We start from the raw sequence: 24,646 nt of genomic DNA, 5'->3' as shown, positions 1-24,646 counted from the left end.
AGCCCCTGTTGCACACTCATGGCACCATGATTCAATTATACAGAGCCAGGGCTTTGCCTGAATATTAATCTGGGGGCCCAAACTTAATTTGTCTGGTGATGGGGGGACACAAGCCCATCTGGCTTTATGGTAAGTGTGACGGTGTGCGTGTGTGTGTGAGAGAGGGGGTTGTCTTTCTGTTGTGAGACAAAGACAGGCATGTCACCCTTCTAGGCGAAGACGAATCAGATTGTGGAGGCTAGACGGAGATGGAAACAGAAACAGAGACATATATATCACAAGAGTGGCAAAACTTATCAAACTACACAATGTGCTTTAACTATTAGACGCAGGTTTGCAAGAAAGACCTTCAGTTGCTTTTGTTTTTTAGACTTTCATCATGATTTTAGTACCTACATTTCCATTCTTCTACTTCTATGCATTTTATACCAATATTTTGCTTCTCACTGTTTAGAATTATGTTTTCCTTTTAATAAAAAAAATAAAATAAAAATCCAAGCTTCATCGCTTTATCTGACTTTCACAGGGGAAGCTATTGTACTTGTACAGCTGCACATGTGTGTGGACAGACATCCCCGACCCCCTCCCTGAGGTCAAGTGGGCATCCCTCCTCCTCTTTGTCACATGGCTCGCAGTCCTTTGGGACTGAGGCAGCGCGCCTGGGGGGCATAAAGGGAACCTCTCCTTGACCCTCACTGTGTGCAAGTGACCTTCCTCTGACGTGTAAGGTTAGATTTTATACTGCTGCTGAGGTCAAAGGCAGTCACTGAGAGGATGGAGGCTGAATGGATGGAGACAGCAGGTCAGTGGGGGTGGGAGGAAAAAAAAAAAGATGAAGAGGAGAAAGGCTGGGACAAAGACCAAAGTGCTGGAGTCTGTTTCTTAGTAGGAGCCGAGTGGGGGGTGGGTTGGTGGATGGAGGAGGTCAAGAGTCCATCATGCATGTCTCTCACATTGTGCTTCACAGTTGTGTTTTTTTTTTTTTTTTATTGCACCACACGACATCAGGAAGGTTGCACAAAGAAGAGAGGTGATAATGTGAGGAGACGAGGAGAAACACACACAGGCATGAAAGGACATGTGTACCTTAAATCTCAAAATCCCACTGCCATTACGTTTTACACATATGCAGCCATTCCAAAAGTATCAACACTTCTGGAGCTTTTGGATGTTTTGTAAGGTCAGAACTACAAACTCTGGCTTTACTGGAATTATATGTCGTAGCCCAACATAAAGTGGTGCAAGAAAAAATATATATCTTTGTAACTTTTCCACATATATGAGCCACTTTTTTTCCCCCTAAAAGCCCTAAATAAACAGTACATAAAGTCCTCTATATAGCAAGCCCAACCTATCTGTGTGTAATCGAATCTCTAAATAGGAACATGCACAGTAAATACTGTAAATGTGTGAATGAAGGGGGTAAGTGGTGATAGTGGTGTGTGTGTGTGTGTGTGTGTGGGTGGGTGGGTGGGTGGGGGGGTTGGGAGGTTAGTGGGTGCATCTGGGTGGTAGACAGGCAATAAACCAACTACACCAGACAAGTCAGGGATAAAGTGATAGGTTGGGTAGAGACATGCTACAAAAAAACCTGCATTAACTGCAGCAAATGGTGGTTTTGCAACATATTGACTACAGAGGGCTGAATACAAATGCATGCCACACTATTCAGAATCCAACTTTCCACAGGTGACGTTGTCTCCAAATATAGCCTCATCCTAATTCATCTGTTCTCTTCTAGACCTCATAACCTCCTGAAACCTCCATCTTCAAACTCATCATCATTGAAATGTCACAGAACCTTAAAGTAGGTTTAAATTATGAAGCAAAATCACAACTTCACAGAAAACTGAATGCATATTGAAAGCACTTGGATGTATGACTAAACACAAAGTTTTATTTATTTATTTATTTTTCAGAAAAAGTTCTAAGATGCATAGGATGAGCCTCCTCATACTCTGAGTCAGCTCTAGACCGGAGACCCCTGGTTGACTCCGCTGTCAGACTACTGTTATTTCATTTTGACTCATCAAAGTGCTTTTCGTTTCTCTTTCATTCTAAGGTATTTAAGGTGGGGACAGTTTTGCCTTGATACCCTTTGACTGCTATGCAGCAGTCAAAGGGTGGAGAAAAACTGAATGGTTTTTCTGCTCAACACAGCAAATACACCAACATAAAAAAAAATAAATAAATACATCCACCCACTTCAGCATGTTCTCCAATGCACTTTGTTTGAATGAAACTCAAGTCTCGGTTGAGAAAACATGCTTTGATGAGTGAAACAGGATTGTGATTCTTATATATTTTGTTCGGTCAAAACTGCTACATTCCTCGAGACCCAGCAGCAGACTTTACATTTTATTATTATCATTATTATTATTGTTAATTTATTCATTTATTTAACTGTTGAGTTAAACCAAATTGAACACATTTGTTTGTATGTGCTACAGAAACGGGAACTTGAATACGAGGTCCCACTTTAGGTCATAAACAAAGACTCTGGTTCTAAAGACTCAATACTTTTCATATAGGAGATTCTCTAATGATGTGAATCTTAACTTTCCAGAGACTCGAGAGCCTCTTATCTAAAATCTTGAGTTTTGACTCAAATTCTTGATAAAGATTTTATTTAAATTGTGCTCTAAAAATGTTATACCTGATGTCCTGGAGGAAAAACTTACACTTTCCCTTTAAAAACACTAAGATTTATTTAAACTTACATTTTAAAGACTTGACTTAAACTCTTTCTTGCTGTAAAAGAAAATAAAAAAAGAGATTTTACTTGTTTTCTAAACTCTAGAAACTCTTTGCAGACAATGCGTGTATTTTTCTGTGTAAGCGTGAACTTGATTTATATCCGAACGTGTCCATAATTTATCTGTCTGTCCATATGTCCATCTACAAAATAGAATCAAATTGATACAATTCACAGTCTCTAACTTAAAAAGCACAACGCACTGAAACATGTATTAAACTTTGAAGGAAAATTGCAGGTACATTTTTGAAAACATTCCAGACCCGCATTAGTGTATTTACTCGCTTCTTAAATGGAATCAAAATGCCAGACTTGTTTTGCAAGGTAAGATGTTGATGTAAGGTTACTTTAATTTTCTTTATATTTTTTCTATTTCTTTTTTTCTAAACGCACGCACGCCGATAGACCTTCACAGGTGTCAGCGAGCTTCCAGAGCAGCGTGTTAACATGGATGTATCAGCCAGGCCTGAGGCTGAGCAATAACCTGGAGCCAAACAGGTTCTTACACCTCTGTGTTAATTCTGACACATTGGTGTTTCCTTTGGCTCTGGGGGTTGGTGTCAAGACAAACTGGAGCTTAAATGCCTGCCTGCAGTCACTCCCTGCACAACTCAAAGTATTTTGTAAACACTCATAAAATCTCGATTTCAGAGTGACAGCTTTTTTTTCTTTTTCTTTTTTTTCTTGAATGAGGGCAAAACAGATGCCAGAGGAGATGGCCAATCAATAACTTAATCAGTCTGCCTGGCAGAAGTACTAATAGTGGTGCGCAAATTATGTCCAATAACGTTTCACCACAAGCACCACAGCCTGACTGCCAATAATGCACGGATCAGTTAAGAGGAATCGATGGGCTCTATCTGATCGTCTAAAAGGTTTGCCAATAAAACTGATTTTAGTTGAGCCTTTGCTCATATTTGTGATTAAGTTACGTTTCTTACAGTTCAAATCGATTGCTAAATGTTAAGCAGGAAATCACAGGGTTTTTTTGTTGTTTTTTTTAAATCTACGGGATCATTAAAACAATTTTGTTGATGGAAACAAATAGAGCCTGATAATAAACTGTGCTTGTTTCCCAACAGAAGGAGTCGATCATTTCCAGGCACCAACGATGACTTTTTGTCAGGTGGTGCAAATATAGAGCCAAGTTTATCACCTTCATTGAGAAAAAAAAAAAAGAGGTATGAAGTCACCATGACAACACGTCTCTTCACACCCACTGTTTCTCAGAGGGGCTTGGGGGGGATAATTGTTGGCACGACTGCAAAAGACTCTCAGAAACCAATATGGCACTCAGACACCAGCTAACGTCGCACACATCTGCGACTCACTCGGCCGCGCTGCTTCGTACGCGTGTTTAGTATTCAGAGAACGGTATCGGTCCTCTGAGACGTGCGGCCTGGTCGTGCTGACACCAAATAATGCAGGCATTGTGGCGCCCGGTGCCGCCAATCTCGATGTCAGGCCCCCACTGTCTCGGAGACGGGGCCCTGTGTGTGTTGGGGCCTGAATGGGGCGGTAAAATGGTTCTTTGTCCGAGCGGCTCGTGTCTGAAGTGCAGCCAACGAAGTTTACTCACAGACATGTACATTGTTGCTGCTGCTGTATGTGAACTCCTGCTAATACCCACATGTTTATGCATACAGGGCATAGAAGCACAGAAGCCCGGGGTTATGGATAATAAATTTCTTTAAATAGGTGAGAGATGCTCCGTCCCACATACTGTAATTATCATATATATTGTATTGACATTTCACTCAGGGCTCAATGTCAAAAAAGGTATACATTTAATGAAAGTATAAATCCGGGATGGACACAGAACGTGCATCGTTAAGCATGATATTATTGTCATGAAGGAACTGTAATATACATTGTTTCCTCCGGGAGCCATAAAGATGCTGTAATGGAAATGCAATGCTTGATCTCGTTTTAATGGTGGTGTTAAGAGTTGAACCCTGCGCCACATTTACATCCAGGCAAGACTTGTGTGCTGAAAAATACACTCTTAATATCTGGAGGCCCGGAGATTACAGATTAGCGTCTGAACACAGGGTTAAGCTAACTGTGAGGAACTGTCCATGTTACAAACAGGGACAGAATGAGGCATGGTTTAGAAAAAAACAACAACCTGGAATAAAAACACCACATTTTATGTCTTTATTCTCAATTTAAAAAGAAAAGTTAGGCTCCTGCTCAACCATGTCTGTCCTAAAATATGGAAAATGCAGGTATGTCATTGTAGGGTCAAATATCTGCTGATTATTATTATTTTTTTTCATTGCTGGTTTCTGATGAAAAAACAAAACAGCCGATTTGTTCTTTTTCAAATGCTGCTGTTGGATTACCTTTTAATGTCTGGGCATTCGCCTTACTTTAATGGTTTCCATAGAACGTAGATGTAGCTTGTCGCCGTCTTTCTCATGAAACGAATGAATCCTCAGGCGTGTTCGCACATCAGTGCAAACATATCCTCACACAGACACCTGAAAAAAAGCAGACGTTGGCTGCCTTAAACAACTTCAGTTACCAAGAAACAAAAAGAGACTTGTGAAGTGTGAAAACGGCTACTGGACCACGTAACCATGCGTGCAAGTTGTGTGTGTTTTATGTGCAATTAAGTTATTAAGAGGAATACAAAAAGAAACAGGACTGCAAAGAGATGAAGTGGGTTGGTAGAAAATGGAGGGGAAAAAACAACAAGGAGAAAGCGTAGCGTTCAGCGTTTGTTGCCGTGGAAGATTAAAGACTTTCTGAGCTATCAACCTGTTGACATAAAAGCAGGCAGAAATAATGAAGCATGCGCAAATAATTTGCACATGTGCTCTGTTTGATATTCCACATTAATATTTACTTCTTCCTCAGAAAAAGTAAATTACGAGAGGCGTTGTGATTAACATTCTTACATCACTGTTATGTCGATGATGGATGATGTTTTGTTTTCAGGTTAAAGGCAGAAGCCAGACTAATTAATAGCAAGAGGATATAGACTCTGTGAGTCACGTATGCGACAAACGGACGTGCAACAATCCAGACCTGAACGTGCTGAAGGAACAGCGTTCAAGACCAGCTGTGACTGAGTTGCATTACTAGCATTGTTTCTCAAGAAGTTGTGCAAACTACCACAGTCTAACCTGTCTTGTAAATGCCCTTACTTTGTCACATTTGTTTCTAAATGTAATTTTGAAACCTTCTTGATTCAAAGCATTAGCAAAAATATATTTTTCATATTTACAAGAAGAAATCTGAGGATATTTTGTTTGGATTTTTTTTAAACACAAGCTTCTGACACTGTGGTGGTGCTTGGGTCACTTTTAGTGACACTGAAGACCAAATATTCTCTTTCATAGAAGCGTTTTGTCATTATCCTTTCACTATCCAGCTAAAAGTCACTCTGTTCCAGCGTGTGAACACCTTAACGAGGAACTGTGCACTATGAAAAGTTAGAAGGGAGCAGATCAACTAAATGCATGTGAAAGCGGACTCTCCAGCCAACAACCCATGTTCTCCCTGGTAGCTCGGGGCATAGTGAGCCGTTGTTTGCATGTAGGCTGTGTGTGGGCTCTGTGCGCGTACTGTACTTCGTAACAAAAAGGCTGCGTTCTGACTACTCCTCGACATCAGTGAGTCAGCTTGCAATAAATTGTTCATCCAAAAAAAGGGGGCGGGGGGACAAAGTTATAAAATCCTGACACGCAGCATCGTTTAGAGACAGCCGGCAGCCATCGCAAGATCTTGTGGGTGCGAGACACTTAAAGACCAAATTCCTTCTGACTCATGAGACAAATACTCACAGACTCTCAGTACAAAGAGATGATCAATCCTAACAGTTATATTTAGGGCCATTTACAATCTGCATTCTTGTCCATTTTCAAGTTCACTCACTACCTCCACATTTGTCCGTTGTGCATATTTTTGTGCAGGATTTTGACATCACTATGAATTATTTAATTTGTACTACTAAAAAACATCACCTGTGTTTTTGGACCATTAAAGCCATTAATGTATAGGGCGTATTTTTTTTTTTTGTATGTTTGTAGCAACTTTTCAAAAATGGAACAAAAAAAAAAAGTGTGGCTGTTGAACAATTTTCTGTCAGTTTTTTTAATTGCAGTTGATGTTTGATAACGTTAAGTGATTCTTTAGTATCCAGCCGTGACTGTTTGCCTGGAAGCATTCGTCTTACTGTTTCAGTGCCTAAAAGGCTCTTAAACGACTCAACTTCTGAGTACTTCTCAGAACATTTAGCGCATCACAGAATGAAGTGATTCGAAATAAATTAGAAAATTTGAAGAATGTCCTTTTGAATATTGTGTTTTGAGAAGCCCCACTGTCAGCATGCTGGTCTCCTCGGGACGAAGCTGTGGAGGCAGCAGGCTCGCAAACATTACTGCTGCTATTTACAAGAGTTCTGTCATCACAGGTGCTTAAACTTGGTTTTATGAGGGGATAAATGAAAAGGTTAATGCTCTAATATACTTATTGGTCATGGCATAGGCCAGTTGTAACATCAAAAGAGGAGCTGTTTACAGTGGTGACTCTGATGTGACTGTATGGGGGACCGGGGAATGTTATTATTACACAGCAGTAAAAAAGCTTGTACTGGAAATACAGCACCTTTTCAAGTTATTGGCTCATCCTGGTAAATCCTATGCTGTAGCTTTAGAAAACTCAAGACGTTTTAATTCAAGTAAATTTATTCGGTATGGAAAAAATGAGAACCTGCTTTTCAATTTTTGACAGAATATGCCGAATATATTGATATTTCTCAAAATCATGCCGACAGCATCACGCACCTTTCACCGTACTTAATATTGGAACAGAGAGCAGTCGGTGCTATTCCACTTATTTTTGTTTTATTTGGACTTTTTTGATGACAACTTTGAGGAGGTTTTTACCTCCATGATCACTCACTTCTCTGTGTATGTTGAGAAGACAAAAATGGGTCCTTCCCTTTGTCCAGTGACAAAAAGCAAGTCATTTATTTCTTTTTGCAGTTTGAACTTTAAGTTGTGGGTTATCATTTAGAAGTTCTTAAAAGTAAATAGGAATCGTCTCAGCTGTTTTACAGGATTTGTTAACACCAGACCCTACGCTCAGGTCAGAAAAGAGATTTGTCGGTAAACGTATATGTTGACTGACTTGCATTCGATTGTTAATGTTGGAAAGCAGTTTTTGAGAGTTTGAAGAAAAACAGACTTTCAGTAAATTGAATGATATACAGGATAATATGGATTGAATAATGAATGCCAAAAACAGCTGCTGATGTACCTCTACAGTCTTAATTTGTTCATAAAATGCTGAGAACTAAATTGGTGCAAAGAAAAGAAACAAAGAACTATGCAGCAGGTGTAGATTTACTTGTAGTTTTAAATCAGCAGAGGGTAATAAAACAAATACTTTTTAACCCAAATCATTTAAAATGAATAGATTACATCCTGAGTGAGATGGTTTAGTGTGTGAATTTAGCTTGGACAAAATCAAGGAAAACTGATCCTTTTGTTAATCGGTCTTCAGCAGAAATATACAGTTTTTATGCAACGTGTCAGTGAACATTCAGTTGATGTTATGCACTGAAACCAAACAAAAGGAGAAGATAGTTCCTCGCACACAACATAGTTTCATAGGGGTCAGCGTTTGGTGGTTACTGTAGATGAGTCACTCTCGGTTTGTGTTTGTGCTGGGAACATTTTCTTAGTTTGTCTCCTTCCTGTTAAAAGTTATTCCCCCCCACCTTTAAAAGTAGCCGAGGCTAATTTGTGATTTATGATATTTGGTTGTATAGTTGACTCAGCTTGACTCACCATTTGCATTTGTGTATAATCGGTACCAGAGGAGGCCTTAATAAGGTCTGCATGTTCACAGACAGAGCGGTACCTTGTACTGGAGTTCATGTGAGCTCTTTTATGTGTGTGTTTACACACGCGGTATACTAAGAACACGCCTCGCGCTGCATGCCGCCTCGCAAATCAAAGGACTGCTGGCACGCAGGGGAGTAGGTCTGTAAAAGCAGGAGAAGCCAGACAGCTGCAGCAGGTTTGATGAAGACATACTTAAGTTGAAATGTCAGTTCGCTGTTCTTCAGGGCTCCCCGTTAACAAAGATCTGTCCTCAGATGTTTTATTTACAGACAGGCAAATTCACAAAGCAATTACTGCACGGCAAAGGAAGAATACAAACCGGAGGTTATGCATCCACTTCATTCTTAAACTGGATGCAGAATTGTTTCTAAACTGGACTGCCTGGCAAAGAGTGTCTTTCAGATATAGGTTTGTCCACATTTGAAGCCGTTGTGCATGTAATTAGAGAAAAATTCACCCATATTTAGGTTACGGCTATTGCGAAATAAACATTCTCAGATTTCACACCCATATGAACCTGAGAGACTTTCTATACTTAATCCATAGGGCTTGTAATGATGTTAACACACCCTTTTCTATGCTACAACAGCTTCAACTCTTCCAGGAAGGCTTTCCACATGATATAGGGCTGTGTTTCTGTAAATTTCTCACCATTCAGCCAGGAGTTTATTTGTGAGGTCAGACACTGGTGTTGGAGGAGAAGGGTTGGCTCACATGAAGCCAGTGAATAAAAATGTCACTGCTTGGGAGATAGTAATGGGTCACGTTTGTAATTACATTAATATGGTGCAGTAATAGTCCAACTGGTCAAAACCAGACCACAGAATAATGTTTGGACCCGTGCTTCAGTGGAAATGTGGTAAATATGTCTCAGTGTGGTGACACATCAAAAGTCCCTTTTAAGACTGGAACTAAAAAAAGTCCAACTACTGAAAAAAGCCCTTCATTGTAACATCAAATAATTTTATTGAAATGTCTGGTTGTGTTGAGCAAAACCTCATGCACTGCTGGCCAGCTGGCTCGGGGGCGGCCAGAAGTTTCCTTTATTAACAGGAACAATAGTTTCAAAAGTTTAGAAATATTTGCAATTAGGAATAACAGCTAGTTGTCTCAGCATGTGGAACCACATGGTGCCCAGAAAATCTAAATACTTTTGTTTGCTCTTTGAAAAAAAAAAAAAAAATCAGAACAAAAACTTTATGACTGTATGAAAGTATTCTGCATGCAATTGTTAAGAAACAAAACTCAAAGTCCCATCAGTGTGTTGCGTTTCCAATTCATTCTTCAGAAGGAAGGTCAGACAGCTAAGAGGTTCTTTCTCAATCCATTTAGTGAATATAACAGGACTTAATTATGCTCAACAAAGCAGAAGGATTCTTATTCATACTGATATTATGTCAGAAAAAAATAGAGCAATCATTTTATTAGATTAAATGAAAAAAGTAACATTTCTCACTTCAGGAAAATGAATCCCTCCATAAAAATCTACATCTGTAAAAAAAAAAAAAGAGGGTAAGCTACCTTATTGTTTATAATAAGGTACAGAATTAATAAAGGATTAATTGAGACTGATGAGACGTGTGATAATTTCTATTTCAGCTGTACAGTGTATGAACACTTTATTCAAAGGTGTTTTAGATACCTTTAAAGATTGTAAAACTGAGATCAAAATGACTGAGTTAGTTTTAGTCATGCTGATCAAAGCTTTATTGAATGTCTAAGATTCTTATGTATAATGTTTAAAGTACAGCAGGAAATATGCAAATGTTAGAGGTCACTACAATGACCTCCCAGACACTCCCATGAAAGTTTCCTCAAACACCACTTTACATTTCTGGCTATGATGTGAGCACACAGCAGAGTGTTTGTATTTGTATGTTGATAGCTTCTTAAGTGGTCGGTCACCAAGTGCGGCACACAGCAGCAGCTTTGCTCATGCCAGCTTTTCAGCCACAGAGAGACACGCTCCCGGTTTGGTGCCCCGGTTGCATTAAGAAATGTTGCACAAATGCACACGGCTGCACGTCAACATTCTCAAACTGCAGCATTTAGTGTAGATGACGTTTGCGAGACACGTAAAAGGGTCTGTTGCTCTCTGATAACTTTTTTTTTTATCCCAAAGAGGTTTTCTCCTCTGCCTCCCCTTCACGCTCACCCCATCTTTCCCTCTGCAGAGATGTGTTTGTTGACATTGGCAGGTGGTATGCTGCTCCTGGCAGCAACAAAGTGAGAACAGCACACTACAGCACACTTTTCAGCCGGACCACCGCAAGGGCACCCATGCTGCAGAGCAACAAACACGTCATGCACCCTCCACTCGAAGCGAGCTGTTTTAAGATCGGTGAATGGTACGTGTCAAAGTGTCCGGTTCACGTCGCTGCTGCAGAAACAGAGCGGTGCATATGTTACAACAGAAGAGCATTCAGCTGCACAATTAGAGACAGAATCCATATTTGAGATAAACTGACCTGGATTTTGTAGGTGATTTCTGATCTCTGTTTATTACAAGTTTTGAATTGCCAATAATGACTTTAGCAGAATAACATATTTCTTTGAGAACTGAAATATTAGCAGATAAAAAAGAAGAATTCAAATTATTTTAGTAGTTTCCAGCTGAGAGTAATAATTAAACATTTTTTCTTTGGAGCAGAGATAATGCCCCAGTGTTTTGTCTCTCAAAAGAGAGATCAAATTACAGACTTAGCACAGCTAAAATTATTAACTGAATGTGTGTGCGTGTGTATTCCTTAGAGAATTTAAAGCCTAGGCTTTACTCAACATTTTCAAATCCAGCATGTTATCCTCTTGGTTGCAATTTCAAAAGGATAAGTAACATTAGTTTATTTAAACCTTCCCCTGAAGTCTTTGTCTTTCTCGCCATCTTGCAGCCTAACTGAACCACAGACGTGTAGAAACTGCTGTTTCCTTTCACACGTTTTGTGGTTCCTCTGACTTAATTTTTAAACACTTTGCTCATACCTAAATTGGCCAACTTTGAGCCTTCCTCCTTCAGTAACAGCATCCACTCAGAGGGCCTTTGTTCCTCCTGATCATCATTTGTTTCAGCTTCACCATCCAGAGCAGCATCCATCATGCCTTAGAGTTTTTTGATCAAATGTTTGCTCAAACATCAGACTCCATCAGAGGAAAGGGGCTAGGAGGTGATCAAACTAATAGGTTTGGACGAGTTTTGCCAGGTTTTACAAAACCGGATTTGAAAATTGTCAGCAATTAAAGCAATTAAAAATTTGATTCAGTGAAGAAAAATAAATGAAAATGGTTATTTAAAGTTTTTAAGCAACAGGTTACATGGTTAGATTCAAAACAACTTAATGAATCTGAGAATTTAAACCCACCAAGATGTTAATGCGTCTAGTAGATTCTGAAACATAAATCTGAAAATTATAATCAATTTGCATATCTTTTAGAGTAATTTTTGATTAATCTTTTACTCATTACTAATTATAGCAATGAGTCACACAAACTGGTAAACTGGTTAGCTTGCTGACTCAATGGGTCCTTGACCAGAAAGCCCACTAGGGCAGTTCATACAGGAAGTGAACAGGTCCTGACATCATTTCCTTTATTACTGCCTGTCCAGGAAGCAGGAACAAAGTTTTTAGCTTCTGTTAAATCCCACTTCACTCTTTCTACTACATGTGCATCCACTAATTTACAAAGAGGTAATAGTCGTCTTTATTATGTCTAGCTTTGTTCCATTAATTGTCAAACTTTAAAGCGCCACCCCATATATTTCTAAAAGTTTTCATTTTAGTGAAGCAAAAAACAAGTCCGAAGCAAAATCTCCTCTAAGCCACTACCGAGGAGCCAATCTGTGCCAAATGTAACTGAAATGTCCGAGTTCAAATATAGTTGAAATAAAATCAGTTATTTTTTGTTAGTAAAATAAACTGCAGGGCAGTAGCTGCTGGTGAGATGGAAAGGTCAATAGAGCAAGCTAAAACCATTTCGTAGCCCACAGTTATTGATTTCTCCCACAGAAAAGCACTGTAGTGTGAAACATCTGGGAACGCGTCTGTGTGTTTAACTGCACTTGTTTTTCACAATATCTGGCCTCTGTGCCCCTCGCACGACACAGAATGCATTTAAAGGGCTCTTCTTTGGTTTGCTGGTGTGCTGATCAGATGGAGGAAAAACTCACATACTGTGTTGAAACACATCTAAAAAAAATAAAATAAAAAAATCAACATGTTAGCTTAAAAACAGCTGATGAATGTGAGAACGAAAGAGTGTGTCTCAATCCCTAATCATTCTCCCTCCTCATATATAGTTCATCTAAGTCCGTGGACTTTTTATTTGTGTTCGAACCTTAAGCTAACATCAGCGTGGGCCCGGCTATGCAACAGCAATGTTGCCAAAGACAGCCAGGCTCCCTTCCCCTAAGTGTTGTTGCTCACATCTAATCAGATGCTCATCAGAGACAAAGGAAGCAAATTGCTCAAGCCATTTCCCTTCCTTTACAAGGTGAAGTAGCCATAGAGAAAAACTGTTGCACCAGGTTCAATAAGGTCGAATCAACCGACCAACCAACATTGACATTAGTATCTAAAGCAGTCCATACCAAACTAATGCAAAAAAGACCAATATGCATTTTTTTTCCCCACTTGGTCATAAGTGACATGACCAGAGTGCTTTGGGAGTAGTAAGGTAATAGCATAAAGCGATGTGTGAGCTTGTGAGTATGTGGCTTGGCTAAACCCCTTGCAACTGATGAGGATTTGAACGCTGCTATAATGTTAGCAAGCACTGCCATGTTTTCAGGCAGTGCCTCCTATTTTCAAACTCAGAAGTGAGCTCGCTCTGCTCTGCCTCTCATAAAGTTAAGGCTAAACTAATTAATCTAATAATGGACACAGATTTTTATTTTTGAAGAAAATGTACTAGTCACTAGAGCCACCAGTAAGGATGGTTAGTTTTTCTGTCATTATAAAAAGTAAAAATAAAAAGGCATTTGTGTGTTTTTTTTTTGTCATTTATTCTTACTCTGTGACACAAAAATCAATGTTCTAACAGAACTTTGAATCAAGTGACATTATTTTAAGTTCCGAGCAACTTTTTTTTGCACATTAAGCCTCAAAAATAAACACGTGTGATGATATTTTAGCACCTCTGTACTTTCTTTACGACGTTTATTGACCGCTTTTCATCCCAAAACAGGAATCACGATATAGCATAGCGTAAAATCCAGCAGCGATATACAGTCTGGTTCGTGAAAGTCAGTCAGATAAGAATGTATAATCATTTTCATAAAGGTGACTTTAATTAGACCTATAATTTTCACCATGTCTTACTGACTTTTCTTCTGAGCCTGATTTGAACCATATGACCTCATGTCTCTTGCTCTCCACTTTACAACTCGGTCGTTTACTCTGCTTGGAGACAACTGGCTGCTTCACTGTAACATGATCCTTAGGAGCCTAAACAGTATAGACGCCAGCAGCATGGTGGCCATCAAGATCCCTGGAGGCTGACGTGTCCATCTGACTGTGTTCTCACAGAGCTGAGCTAAATTAACTGCGATGCTAATTATGAGACAGGCCTGGCTCTGTCTTTCTTTCATTACTGGTAATGATTTTCTCAGTGGGCAAACACTAACAAGAATATATATGAATAAACAGTCATGTGGAAAAATTAGGACACATCATTAAATACTCTGTCTAATCCAGTGCTTCTCAATTATTTTCCGTTACGCCCCCCATATCAAGAAGAAAACTATTCGCGCCCCCCACTCCCCACCGTGACTATCCATGTCTACTGCAGGCAGTATCAGCTCCTCTGCTATGGTGTGGGGCTTTTTGCACTGCGCAATTTGGTACGCCACCTTATATGATGCTAGCAGCGCTCGATGGTTTACTGAAGTAGCCTTCACAAAGCGGGATGACTGTTGGCAATATTCAGCACGTTTTCGCTGAAAAAACTCTAGCGGCTTATCGGCGTGATTGGGATGTAACGTATTTAAGTGACGCGCTAATTTATTTGGCTTCATGCTGTCCGCTGCGAGCATTTTTAGACACAGCAAACACACCGGTCTTTCCTCTTCTCCAACTGTAGTCACAGTGAAGCCAAGCGCTAAATACGCTTCGTCGTATTTCCTCTTCTTAGCTTTCGGTTGACTTTCTGTTGTCTCATTATCTTTGTCTCTCTCCGCTTTTCTTTTCATCCCTGTTAAAAACTTTTTCATGTTGGGGGTTGTTGAATAACGGAGGCCATAGACAGAACGCAGTCTGAGCTTTTTGTTGACTTAACACTGCCAACCAAGGCAAACCTGTTGTCTTGTAAGTCGTAAAATGTTGCACTGTCGCAAACGTGACAGACGTAACAATGAGAGCGCCACTGCCGCCTACTGTGCGCAATTACACTTTATACTAGTTCGGCCAAAAAAAAGCCTGTTCCCCAGGATCACACGCGCCCCCCCAGGTATCGCACCGCGCCCCCCAAAGGGGGCCCGCCCCACTATTTGAGAAGCACTGGTCTAATCTATTTATCTTTGGTAAGGAAAGTGGTTTTATTGCAACATAAAAAAAATAATTATTTGTTCATGAAACAAATATTATGCAACATAATAGGTATTCTAAATGAGGCAAAGTTAGGACGCCCTACCCTTAACAGCTTGTCTCACTCCTTTGACTGTTCGCTGACTTTAGTGAGCCACTTTTCATAGCCATTTATCTGTTTCTGGATTTTCTTCCATGGGTTTTAGCCCACGACTTTTCATTTGTTTACTTTCAGCCATTTCTTGGTTGATTTTACTACGTTTTGGGTCACTGCAGCTACGCTGCAACAAAGCGTCACCAAACCTTGACACTTCCATCTCCATGCTTCGCTGGACTCTTCTGCTGGACTCTTCTGCTGGACTGCTGTTGGCAGATTTTTCGTGGAACATAATTCCAAATTATATGCAGAAAAGATTTTTTTCACAGATTTTTTTATAGTGCATGTCTACGCTATTAAAATGTTTCTTGGGAAGGCGAGTTACTTGGGCACACCGTTTGTTTGACATGCTGTAGGATGCTATGAAAATGGGTATTTACAAGCGTTTTAAGAGGGAATGTCAAGTATTTTGTCGATTTTAGTGATTTGCTGGGCAACTGCAAATACTAGGTATCTACTGTATTTATATTAAGTGTGTCCTCTGTTCTGGTGTCAAAAGGTTACAAGTTTGGACTGATTAAGTTCTTTGGAGAGAAATCTTTACTTCTTATTTTTCTTGAGCAATGGTTTCACCCTAGCAAACCTCTTGCACTGCATGTCTACACAGGTATGCCGTTTCACATCATTAGCAAAAGCCCACTGTAAGTCCTGTGATAACATTTTATTTGATTTGGAAACTTCATTGAGTGTTTTCAGACATAGTCTGGGTATGTTTGGCATAAATGTCCTTCAGTCGTAGACTATTTTCCAGACAGTGGAATTTCAGCTTCTTTTGAGATGTTTTTAAATCTCTTTAAAAATATATCTAACAAAAAAACGATGTAATAGTCTTTCTGAAGACCTCTGACAGCTCTTTAGATCTCATCATGGTGCTGACTCTCAATTCAAGAAAGTGAAGCACGCCTAACTCAACTTTTTGTACAGCCGTATGCAATGACTTGCTATAAGTATTAGTGCCCTTTCATACATCTCTTTATGTAAAAACGACTATTTTATAAGGATTTTATGTGACAAATACAAAAAGTACATAATTCAGTGAAAGGATAATGACACTTAAAAAATATGAAGTGTCACTTGCATTAGTATTTATCCCTCTGTACTCAGGGGGCCTGGAAGGGGTAAGTAAAAGCATACATTTTTCTTCTACTTCACATCCCTTTTTACTAGTTTGAGAAAAAAACAAACGTAATATTGTAGCATAAGAAAACATGAAAACGATGAATATTTTGTGCAATTTTCATGAGCCACTTTCTACATTCATGCCCTGGTCTGCCTGATGTCTTAAAACTGAACCGTCTCTGGTACTTTATTCGTGGTGTCAGCTCACAGAGAGAGTAATCTGGGCCGACAAAACCGTTGCTGTGTCGACAACTCGGATTTATGGCGGAAAAGACAAATTAAAGCTTCTTGTGAAAACAGCTCGAGGTGTTTTAATTTGAATATCCTGGCATATAGGATGATGTTGATTGGTACAAACGAGTACAGAACACCCCGAACGTTTGAGGGTTAGGGGGCCTCAGTGGGGAGACAGTCTGATATTAAGGGCTCCCATTGGGAGGTCCACAGTTGGAGAGCCTCAGGCAAGTGTTGAGCCTTATCATTGGCCAAGGACGCTGCACACATCAGCATCCACAGTTTTATTATTCAGAAGTGTGGCCCGCTTAATGTGTGACCACGTAAAAAAGTAGATATGTAAATGAGCTGTTTTAGTCTGAGTTTGAATCATCGGCCTGCTGACCAACTGCGGTGCCTCGATTAGTTATGGTGGTCTCTGGTAACGGCCACCAGGTGCCCTCGATTGTGCTTCTTTTGTGATGTGCAAACCCATGCGACGCCGTGATGACTTCTTGCAACCACGCCAACAGTGCAGGAGACAATGAAAGAAAACTCAACACAGCTTTTCTTCATCACGTCTTTGCAGGCCTCTCCACTTGGTTTATTTTTCAGTTGCTGAGAAAAACAAAAAGACTCACAGAAAACCTCACTTGTGGCTAACCGAAAGCTTGTCTGCACTCCAGCTGCTGCCTTTCGCTCCTTCGCCATTCATGTGAATATGCAAATGATGGTGCATCTCATTCAGTTGTCATCCGAGTCACGTGACCCAAGCAGCGGGGCCTTATGGCACACAGGGTGGGGAGGCTCCAGTGGTGCAAAGGTAGGAGGGGGCTGATCTCCACCTGCGCCATTCTGCTGCGAGACGGAGCCGCTCTTTGCATAATGGACGCTCATTGATGGGATTTTCTTCTTTTCAAACAGAAAAACACAGTAATACCACACTTACACACCTGCCAAGGAGCGAGGTATCACAGTTTAATGTCTTTAAAACCCATCATCATTCATATATAAATGGCGTGATTAAATTTAAATAGAGTAACAAAAAGAAATCTATTGAACAAATCCTCTCTGAAAGCCAACATGTACTGTTGAAACCAAATATTTACATATAATGTACGAACATCCTGCTTTATTTTCCTTAGGGTCATCTTAATCATTTCTATTGGCTAAACCTCAGAGTAATATGCCTTTTTTGCCAATGTATGTATTTGGCTACAACTGTATAAACAGGATTTAGACGCTCCTTTAAAATCACACACCTCATCTTTCTCATCATCCGGGGTGTGCTACTACCACACAGGATCTCAATTCTTGATGCAAGATAAAATAATAATAATAATGAAGGAAAAAAAAAAACAAAAACAGAAATACCCACAAATTCAGTGGGAAACTTTAATCTACTGTTGCCATCAGAAATATTCAGCCCCTTTAGTGATTTTCAGGACGCGTCACAGAGCCAGATTCTGCTGTGAATGATTCACTATGTAGGAAGTGCCACACAAAGTCAACACAGAAAATATGTAATTTAGCATTTGTGTACAGCATATTTAGTTGGTATAACTATGTCACAATAATTAGGTTTAGACTGTCTGAAGGAGTTACTATAATTAACTCTTTGGGATCCCTACCATGGTTCTTCATTTGCTTCAGCTGTGATGCATCCATCTGGGTATTCAAGGTGACTTTGCACGCATGAGAAAGGCAAAGGAGCTTATGTAAAAGCTGAGCAAAAGCGTATTTCATCCCATCTAAAGGGCCTTGGATAGAAGGTTTAAAAAAAAAGAGAGAAAAAAGTGAAAAACATGATGAGACACAATTGGGAGCAAACAACTTTCTGGCTGTGAAAGTGAGTCCAACATTTATCAAAGGTCCTTGGCAACTTGGTTAGAACAACTGGTACAAACCCTGTGTGACAGTAAGATGAAGAGTTTCAGTGGCAATTAAAGGATGCGCAATGAAAAACAAAAAAACAAAACAAACTTCAAGGCCAGACACACAACGCTTGACCACATGGATGATCAAATATGAGCAGAACAGGTCAGGAGGAATCTGGAATATGACTACTGATAAGACGGTTCTTTGGTCTGATTATTTCAGAGGTATCGTCATCACCCTTCAAGCAAATCATCTCTGTGGCATTAGGTGTTGAAAGGGGGTTGTATATTTCTGACTGCAACTGAACGCACGTGTATACATGCATATTTGCAAAGGACAACTCTCAAGCAGAGTTAGTGTAGAGGGAAACACTTTTCCATCTTTTTCAGTGTAACAGCTCCACTCCATTATTTTCCTCTATTTCATTATAGTTAAATACCTAACGTCCTGTATGCAGATTATACATAAAGCCCGTTTAAACATGATACATGTTTGGCTTGTTACATCAATCTTATACTACAAACATTAGCTTGGAACAAAGGTCACAAAGAACAAGATCATTCAAACAATAATATCTTCTCTTATCATCAGGGTGATTTTTAAATACACAGGTTAATAGTTATTTGAAAAACTTAAGCAAGATCCAACACGGTTCATATAAAACACTGGCAAAATGTTCATTGGAAAGAATGGCTGGAGCCATGCTTTTGTCGTTTTCCTCACATTTTTTTTTCCTTCTGCAAAGAAATGCTTTAGATCAAGTCCAACTAGTCAGCATGCGGTCTGCCACAAACCCAGCAAAAAAGAGAGGTCCTATTTAAGAAAGGCCACTAGGCAATTAGAATAACCTAAACTCCCTCACTCTGCTCAACCCACCTCTTTTACTACCAACGTTTAATATTAATCCACAAAAACTGTTTCAAATTGAACCTTTTTTTTTTCCTTACGGTTCTTTAAAAATGTAAAGCAAATCGCATTGAAACAGTGCAAAACAAATCAAAGCTGTGCAATAAAGCCTACTGCTATAAGATCCCATACGCACATCTTAGCATAAAAACCAGACATCAGTGATAAAAACAATACATGATTAAAAATGTATAACAAAAAAATCAATGATGCGGTAAATCAAGCATGGACACAAACTGCATAACGGAGCAGAGACATTCCCCTACAAGACGGAAAGAAAACCCCAACGGGATTATCAGACGGCACCGTCTGCTTTAATTTTCTGATTTGCCCCCCGCCCCGCCCCCACCACTGCGGTGTCCTGCTGCCTTAATGTTGGAGCGGGGAGTTGGGGTGCCAGTGGGGTGTGTTCGGAGTGTGTCGCCTCGCGGGGGCTCGAGCAGCCATCTGCCACCCTACCTACTTCAGCCAGCCTAAGCATTATCCATCGGCTCAGTCCAGCCCAGCAGGCCTGCTGTCTCGTCCCCCTCCAAAAGGGGGCTCCTGCTGTGGGGAGATGTAGCAGAGGGCTGGGGAGCTCCCCCTTGAGACCCTTTGACCCGGTCCCCTGCCCCGGCGGGGCAGACGGCCCAGACAGACAGCACCGTGTCTGCTCCCTGCCGCCTTCCCTGTCTCTCTTTTATCAGCCACTGAGACCCCAGGGGATGATGGAGAGACAGAGGGGATGGAGGAGAAAGAGGCTTGGCGAATGAACACAATGAAGAGACTGACACAGACCACCCTGACCTCCCCACCTCCACCCCACCCCACCCCAATCCATTCATCTTTGGGTACAGATCTCTCCATTCCCCACGGACAGGCTGCTGCCCTCTCCTCCCCCTTCTCCTTTTAATCTCTGCACCACTAAAAGCCCAGTGAGCTCCACAACTCTGTTGGCCAAGCACGCCCTTACTGGCCACACAAGACTTAGTCTGGATGTTGGGAAGCTTTTCGTGGTTTGTCTTCATCTACCTGTGTCATCGAATGTCAAGATCAGCAGAAGCAAATAGCAGTTAATCGTCCAGGCAGGGAGTGATACACAGTAATATTTTAATTAGACTTTGGGCATCAGCGGGGCTCGTGTCCTTCACGTGGGAGGAAGCTGCTGCTAGGCTGTCGTGGTGAGCTTCTGGATGGTGCGATTGTAATATTGGGTGGTGATAGCTTCTAGGGGGCTCCAGCGATGTGCGTGTAGCTCGATGACCTCCATGAGAAGGGAGCGGGTCAGCTGCGACTCGGTGGGACACAGCATCTTGTCCCTGACAGCTGCTAGGAGCTCCGTCATCATCTCGGGGAGCTGCTCCTCCAGCAGACGCCCGGTACTCTGCAGCTAGAGGACAGACAGAGGACGGGTTAAAGTCAAGACAAGGGGGGGAAAAAAAATAAATATATATATACTTAAATATATATATACTGTACCATATATACTTATATTTATATGTGTGTATGTATATATATATATATATATATATATATATATATATATATATATAGACAGCGAGGGAGAGACATAAAGAAGGTATGAATCCCCTTATTGAGAGCAAGACAGTGTCTGGCACCTTGTTAGTGTGAGCACACAGAGACAAGAGATTCACACAGCCTGCAGCTATGGAGCTGTGTTTCTCAGCATCTGGGAGCTGTTGGTAATTCCCAGCTCACCTGCCTTCGCTCTTTCTGCTCTCACACCCCAAGGCCGTTCCTCGACTATTGAGGGATTAATTCAGGAACTTTCAGCTTGTAGGGTTTCAAATCAATGAGCCGATTGTGGTTCTGAGGGTGATGGTAACTCCTGCTCCTTATTAAGTTGAGATGTTCATTCATTCTACATTTATTTATGTAAAAAGAAATGATTCATGAATTTAAACACAATCAAAATCATATGAATAAAAAAAACTTTTACTGAATGCAAAGTCAGACAGAAGTATTTCATTTTGAAGCAAACATTTTTTTTCCTGAAATTACAAATTGAACTTAAACTGTCTTTTCAGAAGAGAATGACAGATTGGGGAGAAAAACATGACAATTTCATTGATAATATTAAAATACAAAAAAGCTTAATGGTTAAACATTTCCTTATTTTAATTACTTGGAAAACACACTGCTTTATCCAAAAACTTACAAGCGCAGAAATAAGTCAGGTGATGTTTTGTATATATATAAAAAAAAAACAGTTTTGTTTAGTTTTCTGCTGTGTGTCATGTACATTTTTATTGAGACCAACTGTGAGGACATTCCTCAGATTGTTTTTTGTAAATGTGAGCATGCTTGTGTGTGGTCCATACCTCCAAGGAACAACAAAGGACGGCATCTTCTTTAACATCTGTTGACTCAAGCAGCTACGGAAAAAAAACAAAGAAAATAAACACACATGAGGACTAAGAAGAGCAAAAGTCTACACAGTAAAATGCAGTGATATGAAGCTGAAAGCCACAAAAGGACACTTAGTCTAAAGCAGAATGTTAAAATGTACATCAAATCAAAAATACTAGAGGGTCAAGTGCACATCATTCATCTCACAGAAGAAAATGAACACCCTAATGCCACTTGTGAGTATTTTGTGCTGCCACAGACCCTCGAGTCAGACAAAACGGCAAACATCATTCATACAGGCTTACTTTGTCAAAGCTCTACATATGCATTCACAAATGAATAGACAGTCTGTAAACACTTTGTGCAGCCAAAGACAAACAAGTGGCTGGTACACACACCAATTGTGTACAAACTAAGGGAGCTCACCCATTACCCAGATTATAAAGAAGAATAGTGTATGGGTAATGGCTCACCCATTACCCATACACCACTATAAGTGGTGTGTCTGTTAAACAGCTAACTGCATGCTGGCTCCCGGAGGGGGAAGGAAGCGTATCAAGCTAATCTCAACTTGTTATGATTGTGTTACTCTATAAAGAGCTGAAAGCCAATGAAAGGGCTAACATTCTGCATATCAGCCACTTTAAAACTACTTCTCAATTTAGTGGCTGTTTATTATATTTTTGTTTGAGTCTCAAAAAAACTATGAATAATAACATTATAAGTGTTGTAGCAGTAGAAATTATCGCTTCTTTCCTGATTTAAGTGAAAGGAATTGGCTCGTGTTACACACTTCAACCAAAAATTATTTGTAGCTCTGGCAGGTTTAGGTTTAAAGTCATCTTTTAACTTTACCAACAAGTTTGTTCTGTTTAAAAAAAAAAAAAAAAAAAAAAGGTTGCGACTTCAATCTTGACAGAGAATGTATGAAGGTAGTTAAAGATTAGGGTGATGGAAAGGAGACCTGACAACCTCAAAAACTTGGAGGTCACCACAAAATGTAAATCCTCAAAATATGAGGCAACATACAAACATCTGCTCAGCCGTTACAAGAAGAGTTTAATTTCTGTCATATATTTTTTATATTTAGATGAGTGAAAGTCATGTTATTTAACAACTTAGTTTTGCTCAAAAGTATCAAAAAGCTAAAAAAAACACCTGCGACCTAAACACAGCAAGACACCTCGACTCAAAGATCTGGGTTAGTTCAGCCGACGGGAGTTAAAAATCAAAAAACTGGATTTCTCTCAAATTGTCGGAATAGCCGGGGTATGACCATATTCACTGCACATCCATTTTTTTCCCTAAATGATGCTACATAAAAACAGTGACATAAAGGTCAGAACCATCATAAGTCTGAAAGAAAACTCTGCTCCTAACTGATGTGTTGATCTACATTTAGTCAAAGCCGGGCTCTTATTTCCACTCTGCAACTTTCCTGGTATTTCACCTATCATTCAGGCCCAGCAGTGGAACAGACGTCAGCTCCTCAGTATGCTAAGACAGGCGTGGTGACAGAGTGGCTGTTTGAAGTGGGAGCTCCAGTCCTGGCTTTTCCACAGTAGGAAAAGTATGTGACAAGCTGGAGGAGCTCATAATGAGTTCTCGGGGGAGAAGAGGTTGAAGTTTTTTTCAATACTGTTAAAATGATCTAATCTATAGTCATTAGTCCTCAGCTCTCCAGCTCTGCTCTGTTCACACGCGCTTTTTACTTTCTGTCATAACACATAATATATATCGATGGCCACACAAGAACTTCCTCTTCAGCAGAAGATCATCTGTTTCTTTTCAGAGTCAGTAAAGAAACTGGTGAACACAAAGTTAGAGAACCACGAGCAACTTTAGATCTTTTGATAACAGCCAATTTGAAATACATGCACCAGAAATATATTCTTAATATAAGAACGTCTGCCTTCATACTGCAGAAACTGTTGCTTTTCTGTCGACAGAGTAACTTGAAATTCAACTAAAACCACCTTTCTAGTTGTTGCATAGCAACTGCAAGTCTGTTTTCAGGATTAGCACCACTTGTAGTTACATTTAATTTCATTACTGTATTACTGTTGAGTTAATACCGTCTCACTTTCTGCTAACCAAATAAGCCTACATATAAAACAGAATCTGTGATGATTTGTCTGTGTGGGCATTTGTAGATATTTTTTTGAAGCTCCCAGGGCAACAGAAAAAGCAAGCTGGTGCCTCATGCAGTGCAGCAAATGAAAACCCAAATCCTGCAATGTGATTTAGCAGGGGAAAAAAATAGGGTATTTAAATAAAACAAGCTGGCTGCCAGGACTGTCCAACCGTCCAGGACTTTTAGACAGGGCAGACCTTATGTCATATTGTAGCTTCTCAAACTGATGTTTTATTTTAGACAAGTCTGCAGTAGCGAAAGCAGTAAACAGGGAAATAGTTTCAAGCTTTGATATTTAAAACTAAATTTAAATTCTTCTACTGAGAAGAATTTAAACTTGCAAAAATTATGCGAGGTTTTGCACTTAGCAAAAACTCGTAAATACAACCAGACTGCTGAACTGCTTCAATGTAATCAGTGATGTGCAGAACGTAAGAATCAATCATTTATAAAACCTTTCATGAGACAAACGTCCATGCAGCTTTTGCTTTTTTTTTTAATGTCAGTTATTCAATTTGATCTTGCTCTGGTAGGAAAGCAGTGGCTGGGTGCTAGAAAGCTCTTATTCTTAGATTAAAAAAAAGCACTCCCACTCACATGAGTGGCGACTTCAAAGCTTGCAACTCTGCAGCTCACATGGTGATAAAAAAACAACTTTAATAGCCGTGTTCTGGTAGATCTGCTTGTAAAAACTGGCCTTTTTTCACTTTGTTTTGATCATTTCTGTGCAATTTGTTAAGTGCAAACAGACATGGGTGAACA

General features: G+C 40.0%; 1 protein-coding gene across 3 annotated transcripts in view; it reads right to left on the bottom strand.

Moving 5' to 3' along the window:
- Window positions 1–17,574: 17,574 nt before the first annotated feature.
- ctif (CBP80/20-dependent translation initiation factor) overlaps window positions 17,575–24,646 on the bottom strand; it is a 55,682-nt gene continuing 48,610 nt past the window's right edge. For 2 of the 3 annotated variants that reach the window (XM_055040267.1, XM_055040268.1), the window contains 2 exons: window positions 21,723–21,776; window positions 17,575–20,770 (listed from right to left, as the gene is read on the bottom strand). In XM_055040267.1, coding sequence (XP_054896242.1) covers window positions 20,549–20,770; window positions 21,723–21,776 — 276 coding nt within the window. In that variant the 3' untranslated portion in view covers window positions 17,575–20,548. Of the gene's footprint in view, window positions 20,771–21,099; window positions 21,263–21,722; window positions 21,777–24,646 lie in introns of all 3 variants that reach the window. The other variant, XR_008606620.1, reaches the window with a different exon arrangement.

The sequence above is a fragment of the Poeciliopsis prolifica genome, unplaced genomic scaffold (assembly GCF_027474105.1).
Source record: "Poeciliopsis prolifica strain line A6 unplaced genomic scaffold, Auburn_PproV2 SCAFFOLD015, whole genome shotgun sequence".
Classification (NCBI taxonomy): Eukaryota; Metazoa; Chordata; class Actinopteri; order Cyprinodontiformes; family Poeciliidae; genus Poeciliopsis; species Poeciliopsis prolifica.
Note: the sequence above shows the minus strand (reverse complement) of the source record. Positions and strands in the feature narration are given on the sequence as shown.